Consider the following 10,694-nt stretch of genomic DNA (forward strand, 5'->3'; position numbering starts at 1 on the left):
AATGGATAATTTATTTTTTTTTGCATTCCACCTCTCCAACATATTTAATCATAATCATTCATTCTTCTGCTCACACGGGACAAATAAACCAACAACAGCCAAAGCACAACCTCCACGGGGGGAGAAAACAACAACATGAGTGCTCACCATCAGCCTCTGTCACTACTGTATTTTGAAAACTAATGAAGCCAGAGAGCAGTTGTCTTTGTCCTGCGTCTCTTGTGAACACTCATTGTTTCCAGCTCCCCGGACACAGCACTGGAGAAAAAAAAAACATCACTGCATCATTTGTGGCTACGATTGCGTAAAAGAGCATCAAATATTCATATAGATGTTTCTGTACTTAGATTGTGCGGCAGGGAGGAAGGGGAGGGTAGAGTAGAGATTCTCAGCTCATGTAAACAGAACAGTCCAACCTTCCCTGATGGTCTGAAACTTGATTTATTTCCTCATCAATGTGACTCACCGGCAGATCTTTGTGATAAAGTAACTCAGTCATGCTGTCAGACATTCTTTACTGACTTCAGATTAACAGTCACTCTGAATTATAACTTAAAGCAGAACAAGACAGCAAGTTTACTCAGTGAGAACGGAGTAGTTATTGAGTCCACCAGGAACCCTTTAACCCTGATTCTCTGTGGAATTTCTTGAATCTCTATTATTCTTTTAATTTGATTTGTTTTTAATATTTAAATGAAATAAAAGAAGTGTGTTATTTTATTTGTTAGTCAGTTACTGTGCATTAGGATCAAATTTGGGTTTTGTTTGAAAGCATTCAAGAGATTACTTTGATTATAGTGATAGAAAACAAACAAAGAAATGATCAGTTTATTCATATGCTAATTCTTATCATATATTATGAATTATGCTGAAAATACCAAAGTCCGGTGTGTATGTGTGTGTGTGTGTGTGTGTGTGTTTGTTTGTTTTTTTCTCCATCGAGCTCTGAGACTCGAGGACTCGAGCTGCTGCTAAACTGAGTCAATTAAGCAGGTTTGCCAGGACATAAAAATTCTTCCAACCCTCCATCCTTTATCTTAAACTTATTCAGTGTTGACTCATGGTGACAGAAGGTCAAGACTTCTAAAAAAATTAATTATTAGTAATGTTCCCAATGGAAAAATGTACCTGGAGAAGCAGTTTTCTAATTGGTCAAACAGGAGGTTTTGTCATCGATGAGGATGAACCTTTTCACATCTAACCCTGAAAAACAAAGAAGCATGTTGTCATTTACAGAAAAATAAAATAAAATAAAATGACCGCGGTGCACTGGCGTCGTGCCCGGAGTGTCCCCCGCCTCACGCCCTGAGACTGCCGGGATAGGCGCCGGCTACCCCGCGACCTGCGTTTGTGGATTAAGCGGGTTTGAAGATGAATGAATGAAAAATAAAATGAGATAATTGTGTTTAGAAGTGTATTAGTACTGTGGATTCAATACAAGGTGCTTTGCTGTAACCTTATTTACAGCGTTGTTTACTATAATAATATCCAAACAATGGAGGAAAAGTCTCTAGCAAGCAACAGTGTGGTGATTCAGATCATGCTGCCCGATGAAGGTTCCGAGCCTGGCTGGCTGGTGTGACGTGTTGCCCGCTGTGGCTCGGTCACTTGTGAGTGTGAAAAATACACTCAGACATAACAATAGCTACTGCAATTGGGAGAGACTAAATAAATGTACATGATGCAACTCTTGATGAAAATACTGTCACCCTCGTTGTGATTCGATCTGTTTTTCTTTATACTGTATATAAAAAATGTGTGTGTCCACCAAGTGCTTCTAGCATCCAGGCAGAATAGCAGTCAGACCCCACAGTCCCACAGGCTGAATCAGCTGCTCACAGCAGGATTATGATCTACAAATAGACACATGAGGTGTACCTGTGTGGACTGGATTTCACACACACACACACACACACACACACACACACACACACACACACACACACACACACACACACACACACACACACACACACACTGGAATGTTGTTTGTCAGAGAGCGCCCTTCGCAAAGACCTTCTATGGTTATCACTTCTATCCCTGCATTGCAAACACACAAACACTTTCTAAATTAGTAGTTTGAGTTTTAGGGTTTTCAAACTAATTGTCTTCCAAACCTCTTAGTTCGCCGTACCAGCTCACGGGGAGCTAGAGCCTATCCCAGCTGTTTTAAGGCGTGAGGTGGAGCAACTCCGAGCGTGACGCCAGTGCACCATGGTTCAGTTGGCATCCATATTAATGTAAGTTAAGACATATTAATAAAATACTATGAAAATACAGGTAGTATTCAAGTGACCAACATTCAATTTGCGTGCATTCATTGATACAAACAAATGTGCACCCTTATTAATATCCGACTATTGTACTGCAATTCCATCTTTTGCCATAATCCCCACCGAGCAGCACCTTCACACATTTTTAACACTCCAAACCAAAAGCTAGTGAAGACGTAAAACTTTATCTTCAAGTAGAAACTGCAGCAACTTGTGTTCATAAAATGAAATATTTTGATCTAGTCTTGAAGTTTTCCAGCCAGCTTGGCCAGCTCATACCATCCAACACCCAACCAGCCACACAGAGTGGTTGATCATATAGGGATTGATCAGTGTGAATGGTTTTTCCTGGGATATATTCATAGTTTTCTCAAACAGATACACTGATACACTGCGCAAGCTGACACTAGAGAGTTTAGGTCACAGAGGTGATAAAGGCTGGACAAAGATAGCCGTGAAGGGATAGTTTCACTGTGTGTGTGTGTGTGTGTGTGTGTGTGTGTGTGTGTGTGTGTGTGTGTGTGTGTGTGTGTGTGTGTGTGTGTGTGTGTGTGTGTGTGTGTGTGTGTGTGTGTGTGTGTGTGTGTGTGTGTGTGTGTGGAGGGGACTCCCCAGAGTTTATTCATATCACAAAGTAGTGAGGTAGAGAGAGACAGAGAGAGACAGAGAGAGAGAGAGAAAGAGAGAGAGGGAGAAAGAGAGAGAGAGAGAGAGAGAAAGAAAGAGAGAGAGAAAGAGAGAGAGAGAGAGAAAGAGAGAGAGTGAGAAAGAGAGAGAGGGAGAAAGAGAGAGAGGGAGAAAGAGACGGGTCATCCTGGTAATAAGAGCAACAACGTTCAGCTCTCACACAACAAAAATAGCACAGGCCAACAATCACTTTGTCTTAGTGCTCTGTCTGCAGCTCTGAATCCAACATACGCAGACACAAGACCTTCCCATTCCATTCCTTATTGTATTGTATGTGCTTCTCTAAGTCTGCGTGACCCTCAGGGGGTTCTTCTCACTAAATCTATTCCAGGATGCCACATGGCTCTCTAAGTTCAGTGGAATTCACATTCAAACTCATCTGAGGAGTCAGACAGTCCAGTTCCTCTCGTTCTCCTCCTGCTCACCTCCTCTTTCTAAAAAAAACCTATTGATTCCTTTAGGATCAATAGAGTATTTATCTATTTATTCACCTGTCTATGCACTTACACTGTACAGCTCTCTCTGGAAATGCAGACTTGTTTGTCTGCCAGCATCCGTTCATTTTCTATAGCTGCCTATTATTTATGGGATGGTCATACTTAGACCTTATCCCTGCTGACATTTGACTTTCTGAGCCATATTTTCTTAAATCGGTATCTTCTAAACTTTTGAAATCATGATGCTGTTAAAACAAATTATTCACAGAAGCAGTAAAATACAAACTGTTAGAAATGACCTAAAAAAAACCAAAGACAACATTCCCCCTCCACTCCACAAGGTGGTGGAAGCTCTTCCTGTCTGTCATTGCCTCCCCTATAAATACAGGCAAGAATAGGCAGGACTTCCTCTTCATCACTGAACGCATGCTGCTGAAGCTGGTGATGTATGCTGAGTGTCTTTTGACATTTCAGTGTAAGTTAAGTTTGTCTCTATAGAATACAGTTTATTGTGCATTTAAGTTGAATTTTGACTAAGTTTAATTTAATCATGCATTTTACTAATTTTATGTTTGAACGTATTGTTTATTGGACATAGTATGGTAATTGTTTTCCTGCTTCACAGAACCACTGGCATACGTCACTGGCACTCATCCAGAGTGTCACCAGTAAAGGACTTGAACACAACCTTTGCTTCCTATGTGGTCAGTGTGGCTGCCAGCTAGAAGCTTAATTCCCAACACAAACACTTAGTTTCATACACACGGTTATCATCACAAGTTGACAAAGACAGCCACCCCTCAGGTGTACTGTAGTTGTACTAAACTACAACCATAGTACACCTATGAATTTATTCCTGTTTCCACTGCATGTTAAGGTTCTAATGACAATAAAACATGGTATTCTGACTATGCAGACAATAGGCATGGCTTCTAACTGTACAACTGATAGAATAGCTATGTGTGAACTTGCGTAAGTAGGAGACTTTTTCTGCAGCTACCAACAGACAAGACTCGTATTACTTCAGAAACAAACAAATCACACATCCAAGGCCTCCTGTCACCTAAAGCAGTGGTCCCCAACCCCCGGGCCGTGGACTGGTACTGGTCCGTGGGTCATTTGGTACTGGGCCGCACAGAAAGAAAAAATAATTTACATCAGTTGTATTTATTTCTTAGTTTGAAAGATGTTTTATTTTGAAAAGTGACATCTGTGCGGAATGACGCACAGACGAATACATGCGTTTGTCCCACGTGACAGGTTATCAACCCACACAATTGAGCGCCCACAACTGTGCAAGTGGATTAGAGTCAAGACAGATTATCCTGAGAGCGCCCAAAAAGTATCTTCAACCCTGTTTCCATTTCCAACCTCCTGTCTTTGTAAAGCGGGATTTTCTGCAGTGACCGTAGAGAAAACTAAATTGTGGAGTAGACCAAGTCTGGAACACACTTCAGGTGTCATTGTCTTCCGTTACCCCTAGATCAGCGGTCCCCAACCACTAATTCTCATAATTGTAATTATTATTTGATTGACTTGTTCACCTTTTTATTGGAAATGATCCGTATTTCTCCTACGTTGAATGCACTGATTTTAAGTCGCTATATTTCAAAATAAACCATCAGTGCAGTCACTTGAATTGAGTTTTTTATATAATTATTTCTTACAATTATTTCGTTTACAGAAATCTTGATTATCAATTTATGAAAAAAAAGATTGTTTCTTATCAATGTCTGTATTTTACATAAAACCAACGCAGATGATTTATTATTAGACTACAGCTGTTCTGGCGTCATTAACGGTTATCATGCAAATGAAGGCTGGTCTGTGATTAAAAAGTTTTTTGTGTGTTACAGTTTTTGTGTGTTACAGTTTGTGTGTGTAAATAATTCTGCTCTGAGACTTAACCCACTCGCTGTTGATAATTAAATGATTAATAAGCTACACTGTAGGTTCATATTTTTGTAAATCTAATTATGATGAAATCAGTGTCTCACAAGGCACAAATCTCACTGCAAGTCGCTGACACACACACACACACACACACACACACACACACACACACACACAGCATAGAGGTGGTTCAGGGACAGTGTTGTGTTCGGTCTTGAATGGATTGCCCCCACCCCCACCCGTCACCCAGGAAAATCTGAAGTAAACTCCTGTATGAAATTCAAACCTTATTTAATTTTTCTATTAGACTATTAATGCACTTAATTCAGTGTCACCATTGTTTAAGTAAAGCAGACATCTTCAGAAATATCAACACTTTTGGTTCCAACATTGGTCTCTGATCAGGATTTTCTACATTCACAGCACGTTGGAGAAACTCATACACATTCACCTAAACCTCTGATCTGAAAATACTGCTCATAGATTTCAAGTTGATGCAATCAGACCACAGCATTGTATAGAATTACAAAACAGAAAATAAGAACAATAAAAAAAAATACAACTCAATTTGACCAGTGATAAGTTAATATATTAAACTCTACAAAATGTGCCAATCAGAGTTGACAAACAGGCAGCAAGAGATCATCAAGTGCTGTTGATTTGAATGAAACAAGAATACATCATTCAGTCACTCAAAACAACTGTCTTGTAAAAAAAAAAAACATTTGTTAGAGCCCATGTGATTGCAATGTTATTTACAGCAGCAGGCGTCTGAGCTTTGACCTCATCACTCCCTACTGATTTATTTACGGAGACTCTTGAGGGAGTGTTGAGCAAACCACTTTAAACCATTAACAGGAGACGGGTGCAGGTGACTGCAAGAGAAGGCAGCAATATGGAGGTGGGCAGCAGCGACATTGACGGGCAGAGGGAAACATGGGAAACCTTTCCGCCAATCTCAGAAGGTGCATTTTTATGGTGATTAAGGAGAGTGAGTTACGTCATATGAGCACGCACGGCAGTGAAGCTCCAGATGACTGCCTCATGTGGCATGCAGGCTTTGCTCCATTGCACACACATCCTGTATATCATTGCTTTTATGTCAAATAATTTTTTCACTGAGCGACAGTGAAAAAATTATTAATGTTAGTTTCACATACATTAACTGTATGTGAAACTATACAGTACTCAGTGAGGCTGAACAATCCCTTATCCTCGGCAAAACCAAAAAACATCTATTCTCTGGATCAGGACCATTAAAGGGAAATTATACAGGTCACCGAAAGCGTCTGATTTTTGTGAAATATCTATTTCATTCGTTCGTTCATTCATTCATTCATTCATCTTCGTGTCTGCTTCTTCCAATTTTTAGAAGATCCAGAAAATCAGTGATGAAATGAAACTGAAAATCTGTGCTCTGCTCATCGGGGTTGCTGGAGCCTATCCCAGCTGAGTTACGGGCCAGAGGCAGGGGGCATCCCAATCACGATGCCGGTGCACTGTTTAGACACATTTAAGACAAACAAGCACTCAGGCACACATTCAAACCTACGACCAATTTGGAAAGTTCAATTAATCTAGGCTTCGTGTTTTTGTAGATGGGAGGAAGCCGGAGAACCTGGAGAGAACCCACACAGACACGGGGAGAACATACAAACTCCGCATGGAAAGGACTCGAACCCAGAAATGTCTAGCTGCGAGGTGACAGCGCTACCCACTGCACCACTGTGACGCCCAAACATCTAAATCCTGAAAGTAAATATTTGGATAAATTGCACCAAGAAATTCAATTAAATCTGTCACATCACTGTTATACCAAAAAATAATATTACATTTTCACTATCTAAATTTGTCATCACAACTTTTTTAGTAGAGCTGCTTTGTGCTACTATTCAGATTTTAGAAGATCCAGTAAATCAGTGATGAAATCATGCTGAAAATCTGTGCTGTGCTGCGATGCATATAAGGAAGAAATGACTTAATTGTCATGATTCAGGAGCACAGAGTGCTTTTGGCCCCATTGTGGGATCACTAGTCTCATCTGAACTATTCAACTTATGTTGTTAACATATATTACTTTTATTATTTTAAGATTCTCTTCTCATCAAACAGCAGACATTCAAACAGACTGAAGGCACAGACTTATTATCAGAAATAATAACATTAAGAGAAGAACAAATGCAACCAGATCCTATTTTAACTTCCATTACTCATGGGATAAAAATCTATTTTGGGTCTTAAAACTTTTAGTGGCTCAGACAATATCCTGTACGTGTCACTGCAGTTATAAACCAGCCGTCATTTTATTCTAATCTTTACCAGTGGGAATCTGTGGAAATTCCACGATAAAACAATGATGTAGGACTTCGTTTGTTTTCTTTTTTTCTTTACAAGAAAACAAACTGCTGTGTCCGACGAAGCCGTAACGGCTCCGTGTGTGGGACGGATGAACGCGATGACGAAGGCGTTACGGTCCGACCATCCGGGTAGAAGCCGGAAGTGTGAGAATGTGAGGTTTTCAAGTGAACTTATTCAAATATATAGGTGGGGAGATTCTCTTCACTACCAACATTGCATTCATTACTACAACAATAAAAAACTCCCACGATAAAAAATAATCTTTGACACATTCTTTACTCAAGTACCAGCTTGTCAAGTTCCTTGAGGCAGTCCAGTAACCAGGACTGTCCACAGCATCAACAGAAGCACAGCCTGATGCTCACTGCTGTGTCTGTGTCTGTGTTTGTGGTTGCACCATGTCTGTGTGAGGTGGGGGTGTGATGGGATACACAGGAGCGCTGTATTCTGTGTAAGCGGGGGGAAGATCCTCAGGCTTAATTCCCAGCTGAAATAAAGAGATCAAGACATAAAGTTAGATTTCAAATAGCAGTTAAGTTTGTGTTCCTCATTGAGAGGTTTGGGTTTATAGTCACCTCATTATAGGATGGTGGGGGCCCACAGTAGGCAGCTGTGTTATACTGTGGTGGTGACTGGAACTCTTGGCTGTATCGAGGAACCCTGACATGATCTTCACCATCCTGCTGTGAGATGCTTCCAGGGAACGGGATGAAATATATGGGAGGAGGGCGTCCCTCCTGCTCACTGCGTCGCCACGCCTCCCGCTCAATCTGCTCCTCCCTGTAGCGACTGCAAGCTCTGCAGAAGGTGGTGCAAAACATGATGGTGAGACCGAAGCCCAGGATGCCCAGGAAGATCCTTGAAGAAGAGGAAAAGAGGATGAGTGAGAGGAAGCATGAGCGCCAGAGGAAGATAGCGCATGGGCAGTGGTTTAAATGTAAGATGTAGATTCAGGATGAACATAATGATATGTGAGAAGCGAAGCGTAGTTGGAGGCTATGTTTTGTGAACAACACTCATCTTTATTTAAATGTTTTTCCACTCATTTGTCTGTTTTTTTTGGGGGGGGTTTGTTTATAAGAATCATAGCCTGCCTGGGTTTTGCAGTAAAGGGCAAAAACTATTTTTCTGTTTCAAAAAGTAAAAAGATCCATCCACCCATCCATTTTCTGTCACCGCTTTATCCACTGTGGCGGGTCACAGGGAGCTGATGCCTATCCCAGCTGGCTTAGGGCAAACGGTGGGGGACACTACGGGTGGGACGCCAGTGCACCGCAGAGCCACACAGAGACACAGACAACGGCGCAAGCAAACACTCACACCTATGGTCAAATTTGGGACAGGTCAATTAACTTGAAGCGCATGTTTTTTGGAGGTGGGAGGAAGCCGGAGAACCCGGAGAGAACCCACGCAGACACGGGGAGAGCATGCGAACTCCACACAGAGCGGGACTCGAACCCGGAACCGCCTTGCTGTGCGGCGACAGTGCTACCCACTGTGCCCAAGTAAAAAATATAAACATTTAAAAGAACATAGTTCTATACAATACAAACACCACCCAACAAATAACTTCAGTAAGTCATCAGAACAAAATGGTTGAAATAGCTCCAAAAACTATGTATGACAATAAATATCTTACTGTAGAAAGGGAAGTTCTTCAATATCCATTCTTGGTGCTGTATGAACAAAACTGTTGTTGGAAACTCAGAGACCACAGTCTGCACCTGAGGAGGAAACAGACAGGAGTTCAATTTTGCCATAATTCATTTCTCCTCCTGGATGTCTTCCAGGAAAATATACTTTGAACTTAAGACCCATAAATGTTTTATCCAGAACACCATCAAGATTTTATTGCCCACCTCTACTTGTAGGCATAGATAAAGTAGACATCTTACTGCAGTAACCTCATTTGGTTTACAATCATTAACTGGACCTTATGGTTGCTGTTGTGACGCAAGGATCAGATGATTACATTTGTTCCAATATGCCTGGACACTGAGCAGGTGATCATCATGACAGTCGAGTCAATAGTGTATAGAGATATGAATATCATGTCCAAGTATGACGACACAAAATGTGATATGAATCATCATTAATCATCAGGCCTTTCAAAGAGGATTTTGTTTGTATTTTTCAGATAAAAATTTTTTTTGTTTTTGTTTTTAAACATTGAATTTCCTCATAATTGTGATGAGAAATGGTAGTTTTAATCAGGCTGATCAAGTCGTCAATCACTGTCGCTATAGTCATACTGGCACATATTTTAAACAAAGGATTATAATGACTATAATGGAATGAATAATACTATTAAAATGTGATGTTTAGGACAAAGGTGTGTTAGAATGATGCCCAAAAAAGTGCTCCAAAAAGAGTTTCTATGCTTCCCCTTTATAAGTCTAGCTCTAAGACTCATTAACGTAGATGAATAGATACCACTGAGTGGCTAACACTAACGCACTAACTAATATAACAAGTCATTGTTAACAAACCAGAACCACTGACACACTTTTCGCACGTTACTGAAGCTAGCATCGGCCACAGAATCAATACTGACCTTTCACCTTTTGCCACCTGTTCTCAGTCCAGATCAGATCTGTCCAATCTGTGCTCATGGGGGAAAAAAACACCATATAGTCTACGTACTGAGGTGGTCCAACATCACAATGTGTTATATGTACTATAGGTTCAAGAGATTGTCTTAAAAACTCAAACTTCACCCGAATCACGAGCGTTAGGTGAGGTCAAAATTCACCACACATGATCAGTGCGCACGTTGGAACAAGGGCCAAGTTGGCTTACTGAACAAATGAACAGCTCCTAATGTGGTTTATTCCAAATGAGATTCCATTCAACTGTTCTGAAGTAATTGAGCAAACAGGAAGCAAAATCAGAGATCAGCTTACCTCCAAACCAGATACGCGTCGTCAGGTGTGTGACTGCCAGCGACAAGTCACTGGAGCAGAGTACAGACTCTATTGTGGGTGTGCTGATGAGGGGGCGGTGTGAGTGTGTGTCTGTCTTTGTGTGCATACACTACATACTAGTC

At 40.9% G+C, this 10,694-nt stretch overlaps 1 protein-coding gene and 1 long non-coding RNA gene across 4 annotated transcripts; one reads left to right on the top strand and one right to left on the bottom strand.

Moving 5' to 3' along the window:
* Positions 1–3,816: 3,816 nt before the first annotated feature.
* On the top strand, positions 3,817–7,806 carry LOC137592966 (uncharacterized). The gene is made up of 4 exons (XR_011035058.1): positions 3,817–3,872; positions 4,023–4,101; positions 6,889–7,045; positions 7,685–7,806. It is a non-coding gene; the product is annotated as an uncharacterized lncRNA (long non-coding RNA).
* A 203-nt stretch (positions 7,807–8,009) lies between these two features.
* si:dkey-283b1.6 (uncharacterized) lies at positions 8,010–10,640 on the bottom strand. 3 transcript variants are annotated; one of them, XM_068311476.1, is made up of 5 exons: positions 10,552–10,640; positions 10,203–10,250; positions 9,288–9,372; positions 8,224–8,446; positions 8,010–8,135 (listed from the first exon to the last, which is right to left on the bottom strand). In XM_068311476.1, exons 3-5 carry the CDS (start codon positions 9,314–9,316, stop codon positions 8,010–8,012), a joined length of 378 nt encoding a protein of 125 aa, XP_068167577.1. In that variant the 5' UTR covers positions 9,317–9,372; positions 10,203–10,250; positions 10,552–10,640. The 3 variants fall into 3 exon arrangements, with proteins under 3 accessions (XP_068167577.1, XP_068167575.1, XP_068167576.1); XM_068311474.1 differs by having other exon boundaries at positions 8,224–8,506; XM_068311475.1 differs by lacking the exon at positions 10,203–10,250 and having other exon boundaries at positions 8,224–8,506; positions 10,552–10,562.
* Positions 10,641–10,694: the final 54 nt, after the last annotated feature.

The sequence above is a fragment of the Antennarius striatus genome, chromosome 3 (genome assembly GCF_040054535.1).
Source record: "Antennarius striatus isolate MH-2024 chromosome 3, ASM4005453v1, whole genome shotgun sequence".
In the NCBI taxonomy this organism is placed as follows: domain Eukaryota; kingdom Metazoa; phylum Chordata; class Actinopteri; order Lophiiformes; family Antennariidae; genus Antennarius; species Antennarius striatus.

What these genes read in the sequence shown, in the direction of transcription:
- si:dkey-283b1.6 (XM_068311474.1), bottom strand. Translation starts at nt 9,316, where the DNA reads ATGGATATTGAAGAACTTCCCTTTCTACA. An exon ending in GAAGAACTTCCCTTTCTACA is followed by an intron (nt 8,507 to 9,287) that starts GTAAGATATTTA and finishes CTCTTCTTCAAG; the next exon opens with GATCTTCCTGGGCATCCTGG. An exon ending in CCCCACCATCCTATAATGAG is followed by an intron (nt 8,136 to 8,223) that starts GTGACTATAAAC and finishes TCTTTATTTCAG; the next exon opens with CTGGGAATTAAGCCTGAGGA.